The sequence below is a fragment of the Mugil cephalus genome, chromosome 1 (genome assembly GCF_022458985.1).
Source record: "Mugil cephalus isolate CIBA_MC_2020 chromosome 1, CIBA_Mcephalus_1.1, whole genome shotgun sequence".
NCBI classification, from domain to species: domain Eukaryota; kingdom Metazoa; phylum Chordata; class Actinopteri; order Mugiliformes; family Mugilidae; genus Mugil; species Mugil cephalus.
The window spans coordinates 22,249,336-22,270,722 of record NC_061770.1 but is presented as its reverse complement, the minus strand read 5'-3'; the positions used below and the strand labels follow the sequence as shown (position 1 = coordinate 22,270,722).

Below are 21,387 nucleotides of genomic sequence, written 5' to 3'. Positions count from 1 at the left end.
GAATATTTAATAGTCATGGAGGCACAAGTTTAATGATTGCACAGTTATTACTGGACCAGACCTCTGGGTATTTTGTTGCTGTGTTCTGTATCTTATTAAATGTATTTATAACTAAGGTTTATGTCCTTGTGCTGGTGTAAAATCACAGAGGCAACATTAATTAAAACAATTAAATATTTTATTGTCATTGCACATCAGTACAATGGAATTGCCACATCTGACCAGTGCAAAGATAGAAAAAATGATAAACAAACAAATAAAAAAAAAATTCACACCATTCATACAGCCACCAGTATCCACAATACTGGATTCTGGATCAAATGTAGTCCACAGAAAATGCCGGATGTCTGCCATTACAGCAACTGGCTCCAGCCTGAACCTTACAAGCACTCCAACTAGGCTGTTTGTTAAGTCTGGGCCTTTAAGTAATTCTGAATTGACTGACGTTACTTGATAGGATGCACTGCAATCGAAGACCACTCTTAAAGTTTTGTTTTTGGGGTGGTACACCCCATGGTGTGGGATGTACCACACTCTGCCATTGTTTTCTTTCAGTTGTTCACATGGTACCACTTCAGCATATTTCATTTCAATGATCTCTGACACAAAGTCACTATATTCCTCTTTGAATTGCTCATGTCTTTGGAATTTTTTCTTCAGGCCAAGGAGCCGCTGTTCTGCCACAGATAGATTGTTCGCCAGGACTGGGTTTTCTCTCCTAAAAGCTAAGTCGAGAGTATAGTGTCCATCTTGCAGCATTACACTGTTATTTGCACACTTCATGAATTTCTTATCTTCCAATGACATTTCAGGTTTGTCTTCAGATGCTCTTTCGCTGAAATCCTGATTGTATTGACTGATCAAAAGCTTCTCAATTCTGGCTATAGAGATTCTATTGCATGTGACTGTTGGACAATTAATTGTGCCAGGATCATAACCTCTAAGAGGGCCATTGACATCCCATCCTAGCTGTGTTCTGATGGCAAAGGGTCCACCTTGTTCACTATTAATCACCTCCCAGGGTTCAATGACTTGGTGGGCATTTGACCCAATTAGCAACTCAACTTGGACATCAATGCTAGGTAAGGTCACCTTTGGTAGATACGGCCATTTTAAAAGCTCTTCCTGTCTGATCATGTTCTGATCGTGTTGTTTTGTTACAGGCATCTCTTGCTGAGTGTAAACATCTCGTAAAGCAACAAAGTCAGAACTGTCTAATCCAGCGACTTCAAGTCCTGTGACTAGGCATGAGGGGATACATTTCTCTTGATTCAAAGTATGCAACACAGTGCTGGTTTTTCGTCCCTTGATGCACAGTTTTGACATTAGTGCCTCAGTGCAAAAGGAGACAGAACTGCCCGAATCAAGAAAAGCATATGTTGTAATTATCTGATCACTCTTGCTGCTTTTTACTTGGACAGGAACAATGGCAAGTGCACAATCATTCTTACAGGCCCCCATATGCCCACAAGATTTAAAGGAAACGGACTGATCACCATCATTGTCCACAGGAGGTTGTTCTACATCTTTGTTCATTATTTGTTGATAGTCAATGTGCAGAAGTCCAGGATGTGGTTTCTTACATACGCCACATGTCAGGCACCTTTTGCAGTCCTTGCTTATGTGTCTTTTTATGAGACATCTAAAACAGATTCCATTATTTCTTAAGAAGTCAATTTTTTCTTCTTTATTTGACTTTTTTCTTAAACTTGAGCACTGTGAAAGTGTGTGCTTACCCATGCAGAATCCACACTGGACCAGTTGAGCTAATTGGTCAAATCTTGTGGCAAAGCTTCCAGTAGATTTGGGCTTGGGCAGAAGTTTTGACTTATCTTTACTCTCAGAGCCATCTAAGATGCTGCCAAACACTGGGTCAGAGTAGATGCAAATGTGTTTTTCAAGGAATTCCACAAGATTGGTCAATGTTAGTCTTGTATTGTTTTCTGTTTGTATATTTGACGCAGCTGACCTCCATTTGTCACAGATTTTATGAGGAAGTTTAAACATCATGGCTTTGAGGTTGGATGCCAGATTCAATTCATCCATGTACATCATATTTTCCATTGAATTGCAGCAGCCTCTGAGAAATAGTATCTTTAGGTCGGAGACACTCCAAGCCTGCAGAGGGTGCACAAGACTCAAAACAGAAAAAGTTAAATTTGGCCCCAACAGCAACTGTATATAGTATATACAGTGAGTATGGACATGAATATAAAAAGTATGAATATACAGATTTGTTATGAGAAAGGTCACGTGCTCTGTGACTGCTCAGAGTTCATCAGAGCTACAGCCCGGGGAAAGAAACAGTTTCTGTGCCGGGTTGTTTTGGCGTACAGTGCTCTGTAAAGCCGGCCTGAGGGGAGGAGTCTGAATAGATAGTGTCCGGGGTGTGAGGGGTCGGTGGAGATTTTACCAGCCCGCTTCCTGACCCCAGACCGGTACAGGTCCTGGATGGAGGGAAGGTCAGTGCCAATAATTCTGCAGACCTGATTGTCCTCTGCAGTCTGTCCCTGTCCTGTCTGGTGACTGATCCAAACCAGACCGTGATGAAGGCAGTTTAGTTGTGTAGTCTGTTTAGAGTGGTAAGAGGAGGGGTGGATGGGGTCTCTTCCTAAAGTCCACAGTCTTGAGTGGGTTTAGCTCCAGGTGGTTCTGACTGCACCAGAGAACCAGCTGATCCACGTCCCCTCTGTATGCAGACTCGTCCCCGTCCTGGATGAGTCCAATGACGCTGGTGTCACCTGTAAACTTCAGGAGTTTCACAGAAGGTTCCCAGAGGTGCAGTCATTAGTGTAGAGGGAGAAGAGCAGTGGGGAGAGATCACACCCCTGGGGGGCACCAGTGCTGAGAATCCAGGTGCTGGATGTGAAACTTCCCAGTCTCACCTGCGGCCTCCGGTCAGTCAGGAAGCTGGAGATCCACTGACAATTTACAAATAATATTAAGTGTCTTTATGTCACTGATTTGTCTTTTCTATTCTCTGTGAAGACAGCGTCCAAATGAATAATAACTGGATTCTGGAGCAAATGTAGTCCACAGAAAACAGATTTCATCTGAGAGTTTAGACTGGTTACGCAGGTTCAACCTGAGGAGAGAAACACACTGAATTAAACTCAAACATTTGTAGCGACATCACACAACCAGAAGATCCTCAGTTAATAAACATTTAATTGAAGAGCACACAGTTGTCTTACCTCCTGATGCTGTCGTGTACGTAAAGGTGTCTTTTTAGAAGAATTGAAGAAAAAAAATAACACATAATTTAATTTCTTAAATAAACCAAGTGCTGTGATCTGTAACAGTGAGAAATAAACATACCTCTATGGAGTTGTCTGCATGATTGTTTTTGTCTGTAACTAAACAAAGCCAGTAAAAAACATATTTACCATCACTGTCATGACTCAACAGAAAACATTAACATCATCAAAGATGTGACAAAACATGAACAAGAAGAATGTTTTACTGCTATAAATGGAACCTACCTGCTGGACATTTGTTCTTTCTTTTGATGTAGTACAATACTGTTACTACTACTATTAGAACGACTAAAACAACCAGACCAATGGTGACGCCCACAATAACTCCAACATTTGAAGTTTTTTCCTCACAAACAGAATCAGCTGACTTAGTTCCTGCTGTTTTCAGCTGAAGGTTCATTGATTCACATCTGGAACAATAAAGAGACATTTTATAGAGAATATTACTGATGTAATAAGACATCAAACATGTCTCCATGTGTGATGTGAGGATTTACTTACTGTGTGTGTTGGTGACAAGATGTTAATGTTCCATCTGAAAATGTTCCATCACTGCAGTCAGAGCACACAGTGTCTGAGGAGGATGTACCTGCACACACAACATTATATGGAAGATGAAACTAGTTCAGTCTAAAGTATGAAGAGATGAATTCATGAGGAAATAATGTGTTGGAATTAGGTTTATTAATCTATGAAGAAACAGAGAAACATGACCTAGACTGGTTTTGTATAACATGTCATATTTAACCTTCATTAAAATTATAAGCATTTTTTTTTTTGCAAATTAATAATGTTTTAATTAATTAAAATGTTGTAATATTGTAAGATGATATACATCATATATAGACAACCAAAGACAGGAAATATTCAGGTGACACCATCAGGCTTTACTTTACTTAAGATTTATTCAAATGTTTAACTGTTCTAGTCTGAGCAGTTTCTTCTTCCTCAAAGTATCATAATAAATATTAAAGGACAACTGAGCAACATCATGTTGATGGTTTGTTAAAACTGTTGAAGAGTGTAAGATTAGTTTCCTTTCATCGTGTCTAAGTCAGTCCATCACTCTGCACGACATCAGTAAATGTGGATAAACAGACTCTGTTAGACTTTTGTTGCTCTTTGCTTCCATCTACTGGTCAGAAATCACCATGTCCAAGAATGGTGCAGGCTTACAACTGGCCAACTGATCTAGTCTGCTTCTGCTTCCTCAAAGTATCAAAGTGTGATTGATAAATATTCAATGTTAAAGGAAAACTGAGCAAAGTCCAGCTGATTGAAACTACAAAGAGCTTTAAAACACTTTGGTGATCTTTGTGGAGCTTTAATGAGTAAACTGGCAGAAATATCAGTTTCCTTAAACTTTGTGCTCATTTAAACTAGAAACCCAACCTTTTTCCTTGATGTATTGTCCTGGATCACAGTCCTTGTGTTTCTGTGCTGCTTCACATTGGCCATTTGTGAAGTCAATACAGAAGAATCCTTCAAGTGGTTCACAAACTGTGTCTGATGTTGTTGTACATGACCTCTTTACCTTCAGACCAGAACCTATCAACACATATGGAAGTTACAAAACATGCAAAAAAAAAACTCCTATTCTGTTTAATCTGTTTCTGATTTAAAGATACCTTCAGTGGTTAGAACAACTTTACAAAATGTGACACAATAGTCTCTTCAGTTCATGAATTCATAGGAAACATCCGGTCTGATTTAAAATTCATCAGTTGATGTTGTTGTGACGAATAAATAAATAAATAAATAAAAACATTTCTACAGATAAATAAATAATTATAACCTAAATGTACCTGCATCACAGTTGGTGCATGGGAAACACTCTCTAAGTCCAGTAGCTTTATCCATATAACTTCCACTCGTGCAGGGTAGACATGATGTACTTCTGAACTCTGTACAATGTATTTTAACTCTGTTTCCTGTTGAGAAGAAAACCAGAGATTATGGTTCAAGAAATGTTGTTAAAACACAATCATCATAGTAAGGAGCATGTTGCTAAGTAATGATTCATACACTGTTGCTTCTTGAACTGGTATTATTATTACTAGCATCAGATCAAGACATAAAACAGAGAATATAGAGAAATATTCATTGATTTTTTTTTTGTTGTTGTTGTTCAGTAGCAGTTTTCACTTGTGATCACACATTAAACATCAGGAAACAATGAGGAAACTTTTAGTCTCCAGTTGGATCTTACCAGGTGGACACATTGGGCAGCATTCATTGTCTATCTGATACTCTTCAGGACGACATGTGAGGGTTTGACAGCACAAGACTTTTATCATAATTATCTGTGAAGAGAAGTGTAAATGCCGTTATATTTGCCTTTAATAATAATTCATAAATATGTTGTTGGACAGGATAAAATGTTAATTCATGTGTTTAAGAAGAACGGGTTAATTTAATTGTATTTACATCATTTGTTTCATGGCCAAAGTTGTACTCAGCCCGGAACTAATGTTAATTGCCTTTGTGTTGCTACGGCAGCCAAAATGTAAACGCTGCGATGCAAAGCATGGCCCAAGATGTGTTAAGGACCTTTCTCATGACAAGCAGCCAACGAGGTATTTTTCTTTACATTCTTGCTGTATTTTTTTATATATATATTTACACAGCGCAATTTTTATGCTTTGTTATTTTATGTGCTGACATATTTTATTGTTTTTGTATTAGTTCTCACAGCATAAAAGCAAGAGGGCGAGATGAATGGAGAAAAGGCTGAATAAACGCCAGTTTCAAAGAACCCGATCCGTGTCTGTCATGAAGAGAGCTACAACAAGTTAAGAGAAACGACATGATAAAAATGATCATCTCCCATGTTTCTTTGATCCATCCATCTCTGCCCTAAACATCAACATCTTTTCATTACAGTAGATTTGTGGATCATAATAGGAGGCTTGTACAAGCAAACAATAAAGACATTCTTTATGGTAGTGGAGTGTAGTGGAGTTTGCTAATTAGTCTCTTATAATTCTGGGTTGTTCATGCTGGGTCATATTTCTGAGTTATTTGAGGAACTGTCTGGGTTGTTTTGCATTGAGTCAATGACGTAATTTGACTAAACTTCTAGTTCATTCATTTTCCGGCTCATTTAATGTTGAAATTGTTATTTTTTTAACGCAGCAGATTTTAGAGGGAATGTACAGACTGGTTGAACTCTGCTCTATCTGATCAGAGGGTAACCAGAGAACATCCAGTTCACTTTGAGTTGTTGGATGTATGTGAGATGTAAACAGGACTTGAAGAACAACCCCACTTCTTCTATCCCACTAATCGAAAGAATCTCCCAGGATTAGGAGGATTAGAGGAGGAGCTTTATCATTAATTATCCTGTGATTTTCTGCTGTAAAGAATTTTACCAGAAAAGCTGAAGTTCTCAAAGATGTTCTTCTTGAAGTCTTGTCATATAGCAGGAACATTTTTACTTAAATTGAAGACATCTCAATGAGATTTGGGTTGAGGTGAGTTTGAACATGAGAACAGCATCTGTAAGAAAAAATCAATGTTTATAAAAACATAATTTTCCAACAAGAACGCTGGTTAAATATTGTAGTTACAGTTGCATATATCAATAGCAGTGTAGATTCACTAGATTTCACTAAAAGTTTGGACAAAACGTCTCATTCTAGGGGTTTTCTTTATTTTTATTACATTTAAGATTCTTCAAACAGTCGCCTTTGGCTGTTTTGAGGACAGATTTCCACACTTCTGTTATTCTCTCAGTCAGCTGCTCAATGTCAGACTTTAGTTCTGTTAGTACACAACTTGTGTACACAACACTGTGCAACAGGCCCAGACGCACTGAAGATGTTAAGTGAATGGGTTTTGGATGAATTCCTTATTTCTTTCTTTCTTAAAGCTCATGTGCAGTTTGTCATTGCAGAAAGATAAAAAGCCTCCTGTCCGTTCTACAGCAATCATTCATAGACTCCTACAGTCCTCCTCATTACCTTCTAGTTCATGGTCATAGCTGTTTTCTGCTAAATGAACAATAAATAAAAGTTGCATTCTCAAGTGGGAGGGAGTCGGTTTGCCAGTGGTGGGCTGTCAGGGCCTGCAAGGCCTTGTCTGCTGGTCTAAGGGTCAAAGAAATCTTCCTGGAGAGAATCAGTTCTGCAGGCCCTGCAGCATAAAATAAGTGTTGCTCAGACTGTTGCTTTATCAGATTTTGAGTTGAGAACACCAGGGTCTGGTAGCAGGTGCACAGTTACATCAACATATTCAGACACTTTGATTGGGTTGTCAGAGAGTGGCTAGCTAGAGCTAGCTAACTGCTAGCAAGTAGTTAACCAGAGCTAGCTAACTGCTAGCGAGTCGCTAACCAGAGCTAGCTAACTGCTAGCGAGTGGCTAACCAGAGCTAGCAATCTGGTGTGAGCCGGACGAGCAAAAATATAGTTGTGTTGATTAATTTTATTGTGAATCTTTTTAACGGTCTTACTTTTGAAAGTTATTGTGGTTTTGTTACAGGTCAGTTAAATTAAATGACGTTTGACTGTGTGCGCAACTTCTTTCTGTTTTAGTTTGTATTTTCATACCTTTGTGTAACATCAGACAGGTTCGTCCTTCACTTGTGTTGCAGTCTGAAGTTCAACACAAAGGTGTGGCAGTGTAAATACTGAGACAGGCCATAATGCTGTAAAATAGTAACAGTGTTTAGAGCAATGGTGTCAAACGTCCTGGATCGGACTCCTGCTTCTGCTTCCTCAAAGTATCAAAGTGTAATTGATAAATATTCAATGTTAAAGGAAAACTGAGCAAAGTCCAGCTGATTGAAACTACAAAGAGCTTTAGAACACTTTGGTGCTCTTTGTGGAGCTTTAATGAGTAAACAGTCAGAAATATCAGTTTCCTTAAACTTTGTGCTCATTTAAACTAGAAAACCAACCTTTTTCCTTGATGTATTGTCCTGGATCACAGTCCTTGTGTTTCTGTGCTGCTTCACATTGGTCCTTTATTAAGTCAGTACAGAAGAATCCTTCAAGTGGTTCACAAACTGTATCTGATGTTGTTGTACATGACCTCTTTACCTTCAGACCACAACCTATCAACACATATGGAAGTTACAAAACATGCAGAAACAAAACTCCTATTCTGTTTAATCTGTTTCTGATTTAAAGATACCTTCAGTGGTTAGAACAACTTTACAAAATGTGACACAATAGTCTCTTCAGTTCATGAATTCATAGGAAACATCTGATTTGATTTAAAATTCACCTGTTGATGTTAATGTGGAAAAATATTAAAAATGTTTCTAGTGATAAAAAAATAATATTTACATAAATGTACCTGCATCACAGTTGGTGCATGGGAAACACAGTGTACGTTTAGTAGCTTTATCCATATAAGTTTCACTTGTGCAGGGCAGACATGATGCATTTCTGAACTCTGTACAATCTATTTTAACTCTGTTTCCTGTTGAGAAGAAAACTAGAGATTATATTTCAAGCAATTGTGTTAAAATACAGTCATCATAGTAAGGAGCATGTTGCTAAGTAAAGATTCATACACTGTTACCACTCAAACTGGTATCATTATTACTAGCATCAGATGAAGGTGAGTTTTTAAAAAGGAAGAGAATATTCATTATTTTTTGTTGTTCAGTAGCAGTTTTCACTTGTGATCACACATTAAACATCAGGAAACAATGAGGAAACTTTTAGTCTCCAGTTGGATCTTACCAGGTGGACACATTGGGCAGCATTCATTCCTTATCTGATACTCTTCAGGACGACATGTGAGGGTTTGACAGCACAAGGCTTTAATCACAATTATCTGTGAAGAGAAGTTAAAAGAAACGACGTGATAAAAACAGTTGTCTCCCATGTTTCTTTGATCTACTCAACATCAACATATTTTCTTTATAATACAACATGTCTGGATCATAATAGGAGGCTTGTACAAGCAAACACTAAAGGAATTCTTTATGAGAGGACAGTCTTTTCTTAACACAACAAAATCTTTACTAATTTGTAGTCTGAGTTTTCTACATAACAACACACAGTGTTACTGAATGTACAGACTGGTTGAACTCTGCTCTATCTCATCAGAGCGTAAACCAGAGAACATCCAGTTCACTTTGAGTTGTTGGATGTATGTGAGATGTAAACAGGACTTGAAGAACAACCCCACTTCTTCTATCCCACTAATAGAAAGAATCTCCCAGGATTAGGAGGATTAGAGGAGGAGCTTTATCATTTATTATCCTGTGATTTTCTGCAGTAAAGAATTTTACCAGAAAAGCTGAAGTTCTCAAAGATGTTCTTCTTGAAGTCTTGTCATATAGCAGGAACATTTTTACTTAAATTGAAGACATCTCAATGAGATTTGGGTTGAGGTGAGTTTGAACATGAGGACAGCATCTGTAAGAAAAAATAAATGTTTATAAAAACATAATTATTTCGAACAAGAACACTGGTTAAACATTATAGTTACGGTTGCATATATCAATAGCAGTGTAGATTCACTAGATTTCACTAAAAGTTTGGACAAAACATCTCATTCTAGGGTTTGTCTTTATTTTTATTACATTTAAGATTCTTCAAACAGCCGCCTTTGGCTGTTTTGACGATAGATTTCCACACTTCTGTTGTTCTCTCAGTCAGCTGCTCTCAATGTCAGACTTTAGTTCTGTTAGTACACAACTTGTGTACACAACACTGTGCAACAGGCCCAGACGTTCTGAAGATGTTAAGTGAATGGGTTTTGGCTGAATTCCTTATTTCTTTCTTTCTTAAAGCTCATGTGCAGTTTTTCATTGCAGAAAGATAAAAAGCCTCCTGTTCATTCTGCAGCAATCATTCATAGACTCCTACAGTCCTCCTCATTACATTAAAAGTTGCATTCTTAAGTGGGAGGGAGTCGGTTTGCCAGTGGTGGGCTGTCAGGGCCTGCAAGGCCTTGTCTGCTGGTCTAAGGGTCAAAGAAATCTTCCTGGAGAGAATCAGTTCTGCAGATCCTGCAGCATAAAATAAGTGTTGATCAGACTGTTGCTTTATCAGATCTCGAGTTGAGAACACCAGGGTCTGGTAGCAGGTGCACAGTTACATCAACATAGTCAGACACTTTGATTGGATTGTCAGAGAGTGGCTAGCTAGAGCTAGCTAACTGCTAGCAAGTAGCTAACCAGAGCTAGCTAAATGTTGTGTTCTGGACCAGCAAAATATAGTTGTGTTGATTCATTTTATCAGGAATCTTTTTAACAATGTTACTTTTGAAAGTTAATGTGGTTTTGTTACAGGTTAATTAAATTAAATGACGTTTGTCTGTTCGCTCAACTTCTTTCTGTTTCAGTTTGAATTTTCGTACCTTTGTGTAACATCAGACACGTCCTTCACTTGTGTTGCAGTCCGAAGTTTACCACAAAGGTGCGGCAGTGTGAAGGTTGAGAAAGGCCATAATGCTGTAAAACAGAGTTACTTTAGAGCAAAGGTGTCAAACATACGGCCCGGAGGCCAAGATCAGCCCTCTAGGATGTCCAATCTGGCCTGTGGAATGAATTTGCAAAAATTACACTGAAGATATCTGCCGAAAACTTTCGATAAAATAAGAAATTGCACTTGAACCTTGAACTCCTTAAGGTATATATGCTTGTTCATTACACGTAGCTGTATGTTTTTGCACTAAAGCAAAGGAAAACATTTGGAGTTGTTGTTATTTACCAGGTAATAAGCTATTGTGTTACTGGTCCGGCCGCCTTCAGATCAAATTGGTCTGTATGTGGCCCCTCAACTAAAAGCAGTTTGACTCCCCTGGTTTAGAGTAAACACAGATCACATAAAAAAGCTGAATCCTCGATGATAAGTTACAATAAGTTTAAGTATCCACTGAAGACAACTTACCGACGATGTAGGAACCACATTCCAACAAAAAAAACCCAGAAGAAACCAAGTAATCGGCGCTAAACCAACGACCTCGACGAGAAAAATGCAACTGAAAGAATAAGGTCTGTGGTCATGTGATTTCTTGACTCGGCCCATAAAGTTTATCTTCTTAAACGTTAATCACGGGTCAAAGAGCACTGCTATGGTTAAAGTATTAAATGTTGAATCCGTGTCCAGGTACATAATGTTTGTCGTGTATCACATAACACACACACATACACATACAAAGAAACAGTACTATTCTGTTCGTTTGCTAAATTAAAAATAGACAAAATAATATCTGATTCTCTGAATATAATTGTATAAACTTTATTTCATATAAACCATATAAACACAGATGCTGTTATTACTATAACATAGTGTTATAGTTATTCATACCAATATAGGGCCTACAATATATACAGTAATATATAATGCACATATATACTTGCAATGTTATCTGTAACAAACTGAAAAAAAAAATTATATATATATATATATATATATATATATATATATATATATATATATATATATATTAATATGTGATATAAATATTCTATCTACAGCCTATCTTTCTTGTTTTATCTGATCTAATCAGTCTAACATAATCATCTTATCTAACCTGTCTTATCTATTCCTTGGTGAAAGGGTTTCAGCCCATTGAACCACAGTTTTAAATAACATATTTCTTGTTCTGCCACTCTGTAATGTCAGAGACGTGGGTCTGGTGATGTGGTGAAGCCTTTAAGGAACGTGGACATAACCAATGACAACAACTTTGAATGATGGTTATCAATGGAACGGTGTCTCCTCATCGTGTTCCCTGAGCAAGAAAACATCCTCGGTGCCTCAGAGCTGAAATTTTGTCAGAGGACAGAGGACATGTCCACTGCAGACAGGGACACAGTGTTGTCCTGTACCGCCACGTGGTCTGACTGATACTGAACCAACAGACGGTGGAAGATGGACTGGAACTGGTGCAGATGGATTATTGTTCCATTACCTTTGTAGGGAAACACATACAAAACATGCAGCATATAAAATAAATAAATAAATGTATTTGCAGAATTCATTGTAATTAGAAAAGAATGAACCCACCTGAGGCTCTCAGTGAATTCAATAGAAGCTCCAAGTGATCCTGGCTGCACCTGTATCATGTAGCATAGCATATTTACTCTGAACCAACAAAAACATGACGTTATTGTATATGAAAGTATGGAAGAGTGGGTGACAAATGTTTCACTAGTTAGAGATGGATACAGTCGTTCTGTCTGTGCCATCCTGTATAAAATACTGTATAAAATGCCCACTTGAAAACCCCAATGATGTGCTGCACACTGCACACTGCCTACTGTTGCTAGTTAGGCTCGTTTGCTGGTGTTTTCTTGTGTGTAACTTCTGATCTTGGCGGAGGGGAGGAATGTTGTTTGAAGCATAGTTGCATGTCCCATCATTTCTCACCTACTGCTGGTGGCTAGGCTAATTAGCTGGTGTTTTCTAGTGTTTTATTTTTGTGACTAAACTAATTGTGTCTCGTTTCTGACATAGGCAGAAGGAAGAGATGTCTGGTCGAGTGTGGTCACATTCCCATCATCTCTATTACCTACTGCTGCTGGCTAGGTTAGTTAGTAGCTGACCACTGGTCTGCTGGTTGGTTGTCCAGTTGGACCTGGCTTTTAAAGGAGTTTTGCCTTAAATCATGGCACAAGGGATTGTAACACCTCGTCCTGTGTATAAAGGAAACGTAACAACGATGATGGTGGCAGCAACTCCAACATTTGAAGTTTGTTTCCCACAAACAGAATCAGTTTTCATCACCTTTGCTTTTATTTTTATACCTCAGTATTTTATTCTATTGTATTTTATTGTACTCAAATACCAGACTGCTGTGACAATCTAATTTCCCTTCGGGGATGAATTAAGTAATCTATCTATCTATCTATCTATCTATCTATCTATCTATCTATCTATCTATCTATCTATCTATCTATCTATCTATCTATCTATCTATCTATCTATCTATCTATCTATCTATCTATCTATCTATCTATCTATCTATCTATCTATCTTTTTTGGTGATCTGTTATATATTATTGTTTTCTTGTTATTTCATTGTAAAGTGACCTTGAGGTTCCCAAAGGCGCTTAGACATAAAATGTTTTATTATTATAAAGAGCTTTTACAGTCACAGACACATCTACGCATTCGCTTACACACACACACACACACACACACACACACACACACACACACACACACACACACACACACACACACACACACTGGGAGCAACTGGAGGTTCAGTGTCTTGCTCAAGGACACTTCAGCATGTAACACATTCACAAAGCCCTTTAAGATTTAATGTCTTTTGCTATTATGGAAAATCTTCATGTGTTTTATGAAAGTTCATATCAACCATAACCTAATGGTACTAAACAACACTGATAAAGACATGTCAATGTTCTGCCTGTTTTAACAGGTCAGACTAGGACAGTCTCAAACTATTAGTCTATTAAGACAGACACACTCAGTTTAACTGAAATAACTCTTCTGTAAACATTGATACATAACACAATTTACAAATAATATAAAGTGTCTCTATGTCACTGTTTTTGTCTATAACTAAATGAAAAAAAACTACCATCACTGTCATGACTCAACAGAAAACATTAACATCATCAAAGATGTGACAAAACATGAACAAGAAGAATATTTTCCTGCTATAAATAGAACCTACCTGGAAAGAAGTTTCTTTTGATGCAGTACAATACTACTACTATTACTGTGATTAAAACCACCAGACTGATGATGCTGATAATAACTCCAACATTTAAATTTTTTTCCCCACAAACAGCATCAGTTGACTTAGTTCCTGCTGTTATCAGCTGAAGGTTCATTGATTCACATCTGGAAAAATAACGGAAGATTTTACAGATTAAAGTGCAATTATTACAAACCTACTGCCATAATAAGACATCAAACATGTCTCCATGTGTGATGTGAGGATTTACTTACTGTGTGTGTTGGTGACAAGATGTTGATGTTCCATTTGAAAATGTTCCATCACTGCAGTCAGAGCACACAGTGTCTGAGGAGGATGTACCTGCACACACAACATTATATGGAAGATGAAACTAGTTCAGTCTAAAGTATGAAGAGATGAATTCATGAGGAAATAATGTTTTGGAATGAGGTTTATTAATCTATGAAGAAACATAGAAACATGACCTAGACTGGTTTTGTATAACATGTCATGTTAACCTTTATTAAAATGATTAACAGTACAGTATATACATCATATATAGATCAGGTCAAAACTTGCTCAAAGTCACAAAGATCAGTTTCCTTAAACTTTGTGCTCATTTAAACTAGAAAACCAACCTTTTTCCTTGATGTATTGTCCTGGATCACAGTCCTTGTGTTTCTGTGCTGCTACACATTGGTCCTTTATTATGTTTATACAGAAGAATCCTTCAAGTGGTTCACAAACTGTATCTGATATTGTTGTACATGACCTCTTTACCTTCAGACCAGAACCTATCAACACATATGGAAGTTACAAAACATGCAGAAACAAAACTCCTATTCTGTTTAATCTGTTTCTGATTTAAAGATACCTTCAGTGGTTAGAACAACTTTACAAAATGTGACACAATAGTCTCTGCAGTTCATGAATTCATAGGAAACATCTGATTTAAAATTCACTAGTGGATGTTAATGTGGAAAAATATTAAAAATGTTTCTAGTGATAAATAAATAATATTAACATAAATGTACCTGCATCACAGTTGGTGCATGGGAAACACTCTGTACGTGCAGTAGCTTTATCCATATAAGTTCCACTCGTGCAGGGCCGACATGATGTATATCTGAACTCTGCACAATCTGTTTTAACTCTCTTTCCTGTTGAGAAGAAAACCAGAGATTATTTTTTTAAGCAAAATACAGTCATCATAGTAAGGAGCATGTTGCTAAGTAAAGATTCATACACTGTTAATTCTTAAACTGGTATTATTATTACTACCATCAGATGAAGGCAAATTAAAAAAGAGAGAGAATATTCATTGATTTTTGTTGTTTAGTAGCAGTTTTCACTTGTGATCACACATTAAACATCAGGAAACAATGAGGAAACTTTTAGTCTCCAGTTGGATCTTACCAGGTGGACACATTGGGCAGCATTTATTGTCTATCTGATACTCTTCAGGACGACATGTGAGGGTTTGACAGCACAAGACTTTAATCACAATTATCTGTGAAGAGAAGTTAAAAGAAACAACAAAATAAAAACAGTCGTCTTCCATGTTTCTTTGATCCGTTTATCTCTCTACTCAACATCAACACCTTTTCTTTATAATACAACATGTCTGGATCATAATAGGAGGATTTTACAAGCAAACAATAAAGGAATTCTTCATGGGAGGACAGTCTCTTCTTAACACAACATAAAATCTTTACTAATTTGTAGTGTGAGTTTTCTACATAACAACACACAGTGCGACTGAATGTACTGATGTATTTTACCAGACAAGCTGAAGTTCTCAAAGATGTTCTTCTTGAAGTCTTGTCATATAGCAGGAACATTTTTTTCTTAAGTTGAAGACATCTCAATGAGATTTGGGATGAGGTGAGTTTGAACATGAGAACAGCATCTGTAAGAAAAATGAAATGTTTACAAAAACATAATTTTCCAGCAAGAACACTGGTTAAACATTGTAGTTACAGTTGCATATATCAATAACAGTGTAGATTCACTAGATTTCACTAAAAGTTTGGACAAAACGTCTCATTCTAGGGTTTGTCTTTATTTTTATTACATATAAGATTCTTCAAAGTCGTCACCTTTGGATGTTTTGACGACAGATTTCCACACTTCTGTTATTCTCTCAGTCACCTGCTCAATGTCAGACTTTAGTTCTGTTAGTACACAGCTTATTTGTTCAGTGTCTTCACAGCCTGCGCTGTGCAACAGGCCCAGACGCACTGAAGATGTTAAGTGAATGGGTTTTGGATGAATTCCTTATTTCTTTCTTTCTTAAAGCTCATGTGCAGTTTGTCATTGCAGAAAGATAAAAAGCCTCCTGTTCGTTCTGCAGCAATCATTCATAGACTCCTACAGTCCTCCTCATTACCTTCTAGTTCAAGGTCATAGCTGCTCTATGCTAAATGAACAATAAATAAAAGTTGCATTCTCAAGTGGGAGGGAGTCGGTTTGCCAGTGGTGGGCTGTCAGGGCCTGCAAGGCCTTGTCTGCTGGTCTAAGGGTCAAAGAAATCTTCCTGGAGAGAATCAGTTCTGCAGGTCCTGCAGCATATTCGTTAATACAAAGGACGAGATGTTACAATCCCTTGTGTCATGATCTAAGGCAAAACTCCTTTACAAGCCCAGTCCAATTAGACAACCAACCAGTAGACCAGTGGTCAGCTACTAACTAACCTAGCCAGCAGCAGTAGGAACACTCGAACCAGACATCTCTTCCTTCTGCCTATGTCAAAATAACACTATCACACACCAGCTGATAAAATAAGTGTCGATCAGACTGTTGCTTTATCAGATGTTGAGTTGAGAACACCAGGGTCTGGTAGCACGTGCACAGTTACATCAACATATTCAGACACTTTGATTGGGTCGTCGGAGAGTGGCTAGTCAGAGCTAGCTAACTGCTAGCAAGTGGTTAACCAGAGCTAGCTAACTGCATCTAGTGTGAGCCGGACGAGCAACAATATAGTTGTGTTGATTTAATAGCTGATTTGTCACCCACAATGGCTGAAGGAGGAGAAGAAATGGATTTGGTTGAGGATTTACTGTCAAAGCGTTAAGAAAGGTAAGGCAACTCAGAAGCTACAGAAAAAGATATGTCAGACATTTTCAGTCTACTAACTAGGAGAAGTTTGCCTCTACTCCATGACTATATATATATATATATGTATATATAAAATAACAATAAAACAACAACGTTTTAGTTTGTATTTTCGTACCTTCTTGTAACATCAGATCCGTCCTTCACTTGTGTTGCAGTCCTTAGTTCAACAGAAAGGTGTGGCAGTGTAAACACTGAGACAGGCCATAATGCTGTAAAATAGTTACAGTGTTTAGAGCAAAGGTGTCAAACATACGGCCCAGAGGCCAAGATCAGTCCTCTAGAGGGTCCAATCTGGCCGTGGAATGAATTTGCAAAAATTACACTGAAGATATCAACTGAAAATTTTCGATTTCGATTTTCGAGCTATTGTGTTACTGGTCCGGCCCCATTGAGATCAAATTGGGCTGTGTGTGGCCCCTGAACTAAAAGGAGTTTGACACCCCTATCACATAAAAAAGCTGACTCCTCCATGATGAGTTACAATAAGTTCAAGTATCCACTGACGACAACTTACCGACAGTGAAGGAACCACATTCCAACAAAAAAAGAAAATGAAGAAACCAAGTAATCGTAGGTAAAACAACAACAACGAGAAAAATGCAACCGAAAGAATAAGGTCTGCGATCATGTGATTTCTTGACTCGGCCCATAAAGTTTATCTTCTTACCTTTAATAACGGGTCAAAGAGCACTGCTATGGTTAAAATATTAACAGAAACATACCTGTATCACAGTTGGTGCGTGGGAAACACTGTGTATAGAGCACAAATTCTGACAAAATGAAAAATAAACAAATACCTGACATAAATAATTTAATTAATTAATTAATCATCAATAAATAAATACCTAAATATATGTACATTGAGATCTAGTACCTTCATTCTTTGCACACAGACAGCAAGTGTAACAGTAATAGAATATGTTGAATCCGTGTCCAGGTACATGATGTTTGTCGTGTCACATAACACACACACATACACACACACACACACACACACAAAGAAGCAGTATTATTCTGTTTGTTTGCTAAATTAAAAATAGACAAAATAATATCTGATTTTCTGAATATAATTATATAAACTTTATTTCATGTAAACCATATAAACACAGATGGTGTTATTACTATAACATAGTGTTATAGTTATTCATAGTTATAGTTATTCATACCAATATAGGACCTACAATATATACAATAATATATGATGCATTAAATAATATACTTCTTGTTCTGCCACTCTGTAATGTCAGAGACGTGGGTCTGGTGATGTGGTGAAGCCTTTAAGGAACGTGGACATAACCAATGACAACAACTTTGAATGATGGTTATCAATGGAACGGTGTCTCCTCATCGTGTTCCCTGAGCAAGAAAACATCCTCGGTGCCTCGGAGCTGAAATGTTGTCAGAAGACAGAGGACATGTCCACTGCAGACAGGGACACAGTGTCGTCCTGTACCACCACGTGGTCTGACTGATACTGAACCATCAGACGGTGGAAGATGGACTGGAACTGGTGCAGATGAATTATTCTTCCATTACCTTTGTAGGGAAAACACATACAAAACATGCAGCACATAAAATAATATTAAATATATTTGTAGAATTCATTGTAATTAGAAAAGAATGAACCCACCTGAGGCTCTCAGTGAATTCAGATCCTGGCTGCACCTGTATCATACAGCATAGCATATTTACTCTGAACCAACAAAAACATGACGTTATTGTATATGAAAGCAGGTAGAGTGGGTGACATGAAAAATGTTTTAATGGTTAGAAATGGATACAGTCATTCTGTCTGTGCCATCCTGTATAAAATACTCCAGTCATTTAAGTTAATTTCAATTTTATTTTTCATAGCATCAATAACAATACAAGTTCTCTCAAGACACTTCACAAAAACTGTCCTGAAACCTCCAGAGCAGCCTGGAGGATAAACTCCCTTTCAGTGTCAGTGTCAAACCAGTCACACTCAGGCTTATTTCATGATGTCAGCTGTAACCTACATCTGTGTTATGAATACATGATTTATAAAGTTTCATAGATTAAACTTCTAAACACGAGTTAGCGCTAATTAGCTAGTCACGACTGAACAGATTATTACAGGACAGTAACTACTGAATCAACAACCAACAGAGATGTTCCATCTTCCTTGTGAAAACTTATTCCTCTCGTCCTGTTTTGTTTGGTCCGTTGACTTTACAGGAGAAGCTTAAAAGTCCAGTTCAGGCTCAGAGTTGAGCAGACGGCCGACATGGACATGAAAACTCCTCCTTAGTCTCTGAGTTTTGTCCTCAGAGTCAGTGGCCTGATGGCAGCAGGGAGAAGAGAGAAGTGTCTGGGCTGTTTATTGTCTCGGTGCTCTTGCTGGACTGAATGTGGTTTAGCCTCATTTTTACTATTTGGAACTTGAAGTTCTCACTGCTTGTTGAGCCAAGATGTCTACCTGCTCATTCCCCTCTACGCCGACATAAGGAGGGACCCAGAGGAAGCTAGTAGATGGTCTCTTTCCTCCCATGCTATGTAACGTGTGAAATACTTAATTCATCAGATCTGTTCTGCTGGCAAGCTCCAAGAAACTGGTGTTTGTTATCTTACTCCCACCATCCACTCCAATCCTAATATTATCAGTTCTGTGTGGAATAAAAAGACAAATGATCAGAAACCTTTGTCTTCATTATGCTCCCAGTCATCATTTAATACATTCTTTGTTGGATGTGAATCATTATGCCTCATTCAAATTAATCTAGTCTGTCAACGTGAGCTTTATTCTTCTTTTCCTTAACAATAACTCATTTGTGTTCACATTTACCTGTTTCAAAGCCTCTCATTGCTCTTAATTCCTCTGTGAGCTGGTACAAATACTGTACATGTTAGAATATTTATATTTTTAATCCTGAACAAACATAGATACAGTGATGTGATTGGAGTTGGAGTTTTAGAAACAGTGCTTTAATTCACTTTGCTTGACTTCTAGAGTTTTACTTTATATTCATTAATGTGATTAAAAACGTTGCTAGCTATAACATCTGTTCTTCTCTTCCTGATTCCTATTAACCCATATTTATACACTTTTCAGCCCATGTACTCTGAGCTCTCTGGACAGACAGAAGATGTTAACACTTGCACAAGATTAGATGTTTACATTTACATTTTATAATTTTAAATATGTGCAAATATATATTTCATGTATTATTATTCTGTTTCCACTTCTGTCCATCCTCACTGAGTCATCGCTTTCAGTGTCACTTTAGACTAATATACTTATAGTGAGTCAGTGAGTGTGTGCAAGGGTGAGGCAGGAAGTTTAAGAGTGTGTGGAATTTATATAAAGGGTTTAGGGAAGGGGGAGGGGTGGAATTACTTTCTAGAGAGTCATTCAAAGACAATAAAAGCAATCTTATTCTGCTAACCTGCTTCTGCTTCCTCGAAGTATCAAAGTGCAAATGATAAATAATCTATGTTGAAAAGTCCAGCTGGTCACTGGTCAAAACTGACTCAAAGTCACAAAGATCAGTTTCCTTAAACTTTGTGCTCATTTAAACTAGAAAACCAACCTTTTTCCTTGATGTATTGTCCTGGATCACAGTCCTTGTGTTTCTGTGCTGCTTCACATTGGTCCTTTGTTATGTTTGTACAGAAGAATCCTTCAAGTGGTTCACAAACTGTATCTGATGTTGTTGTACATGACCTCTTTACCTTCAGACCAGAACCTATCAACACATATGGAAGTTACAAAACATGCATTCAGATGCTATTGTGGAAGAAAAAAGTAAAGACATTTCTACTGATTAATTAATAATATTAACAGAAATGTACCTGAATCACAGTTGGTGCATGGGAAACACTTTGTACGTTTAGTAGCTTTATCCATATAAGTTCCAGTCATGCAGACATGGCAGACATGATGTACTTCTGAAGGTTGTACAATCTGTTTTAAGTCTGTTTGCTGTTGAAAAGACAACCAGTTATTATAGTTCAATAAAACCTGTTTTAATTTAACTAAAATGTTTTAATTTAATTAAAATAGAATCTTGAGGGGGCGACACCCCTGCGACCATAATGAGGATTAAGCGGTATGGAAGATGAGATGAGATGAGAATCTTCAGTGTAAAAAGCACACTGCATGCTAAGCAAAGTGTCATATACATTTGTATCTCTTATTGTTGTGAATATCACAGACTAGATAGATATTTGAGATACAACTACATCCATAACGGCAACTCTGGTCAGAGAGTACAACACATACTGTCATTTATATTATTACCACCATCACATGAAGGCAAATAACTAAAAAGTAGCAATAAATATGAATCTATTTTTATTGTTTACCAACAGTTTTTACTTGGTGGTCATAGATGAATCCAGTTGGATCTTACCAGGTGGACACATTGGGC

The 21,387-nt window shown here is 37.5% G+C and overlaps 1 protein-coding gene across 5 annotated transcripts; it reads right to left on the bottom strand.

Moving 5' to 3' along the window:
- Window positions 1–160: 160 nt before the first annotated feature.
- On the bottom strand, window positions 161–17,642 carry LOC124996520 (tumor necrosis factor receptor superfamily member 14-like). Of its 5 annotated transcripts, XM_047569635.1 has the most exons (11): window positions 17,511–17,642; window positions 17,112–17,205; window positions 15,658–15,785; window positions 15,293–15,386; window positions 8,558–8,683; window positions 8,157–8,312; window positions 3,759–3,846; window positions 3,483–3,667; window positions 3,319–3,356; window positions 3,195–3,224; window positions 161–3,085 (listed from the first exon to the last, which is right to left on the bottom strand). In XM_047569635.1, the coding sequence occupies exons 2-11, from the start codon at window positions 17,122–17,124 to the stop codon at window positions 3,071–3,073; spliced, it is 873 nt and encodes a 290-aa protein (XP_047425591.1). In that variant the 5' UTR covers window positions 17,125–17,205; window positions 17,511–17,642; the 3' UTR covers window positions 161–3,070. The 5 variants fall into 5 exon arrangements, 3 of the variants coding, with proteins under 3 accessions (XP_047425591.1, XP_047425600.1, XP_047425612.1); XR_007110858.1 differs by lacking the exons at window positions 8,157–8,312; window positions 8,558–8,683; window positions 15,293–15,386; ... (1 more) ...; window positions 17,112–17,205; window positions 17,511–17,642 and adding exons at window positions 4,650–4,805; window positions 5,063–5,188; window positions 8,950–9,043; ... (1 more) ...; window positions 10,577–10,670; window positions 11,110–11,250 and having other exon boundaries at window positions 3,195–3,356; XR_007110860.1 differs by lacking the exons at window positions 161–3,085; window positions 3,195–3,224; window positions 3,319–3,356; ... (2 more) ...; window positions 8,157–8,312; window positions 8,558–8,683 and adding exons at window positions 11,674–12,136; window positions 12,232–12,309; window positions 13,871–14,040; ... (1 more) ...; window positions 14,515–14,670; window positions 14,911–15,036.
- Window positions 17,643–21,387: the final 3,745 nt, after the last annotated feature.

Excerpts from the sequence above, each read along its gene's own strand:
- LOC124996520 (XM_047569635.1), bottom strand. Across the intron at positions 8,684-15,292 it reads CTGCCCAATGTGTCCACCTG|GAAACAGAGTTAAAATAGAT; the intron begins GTAAGATCCAAC and ends TCTTCTCAACAG. Across the intron at positions 3,847-8,156 it reads ACAATACATCAAGGAAAAAG|GTACATCCTCCTCAGACACT; the intron begins GTTGGTTTTCTA and ends TTGTGTGTGCAG.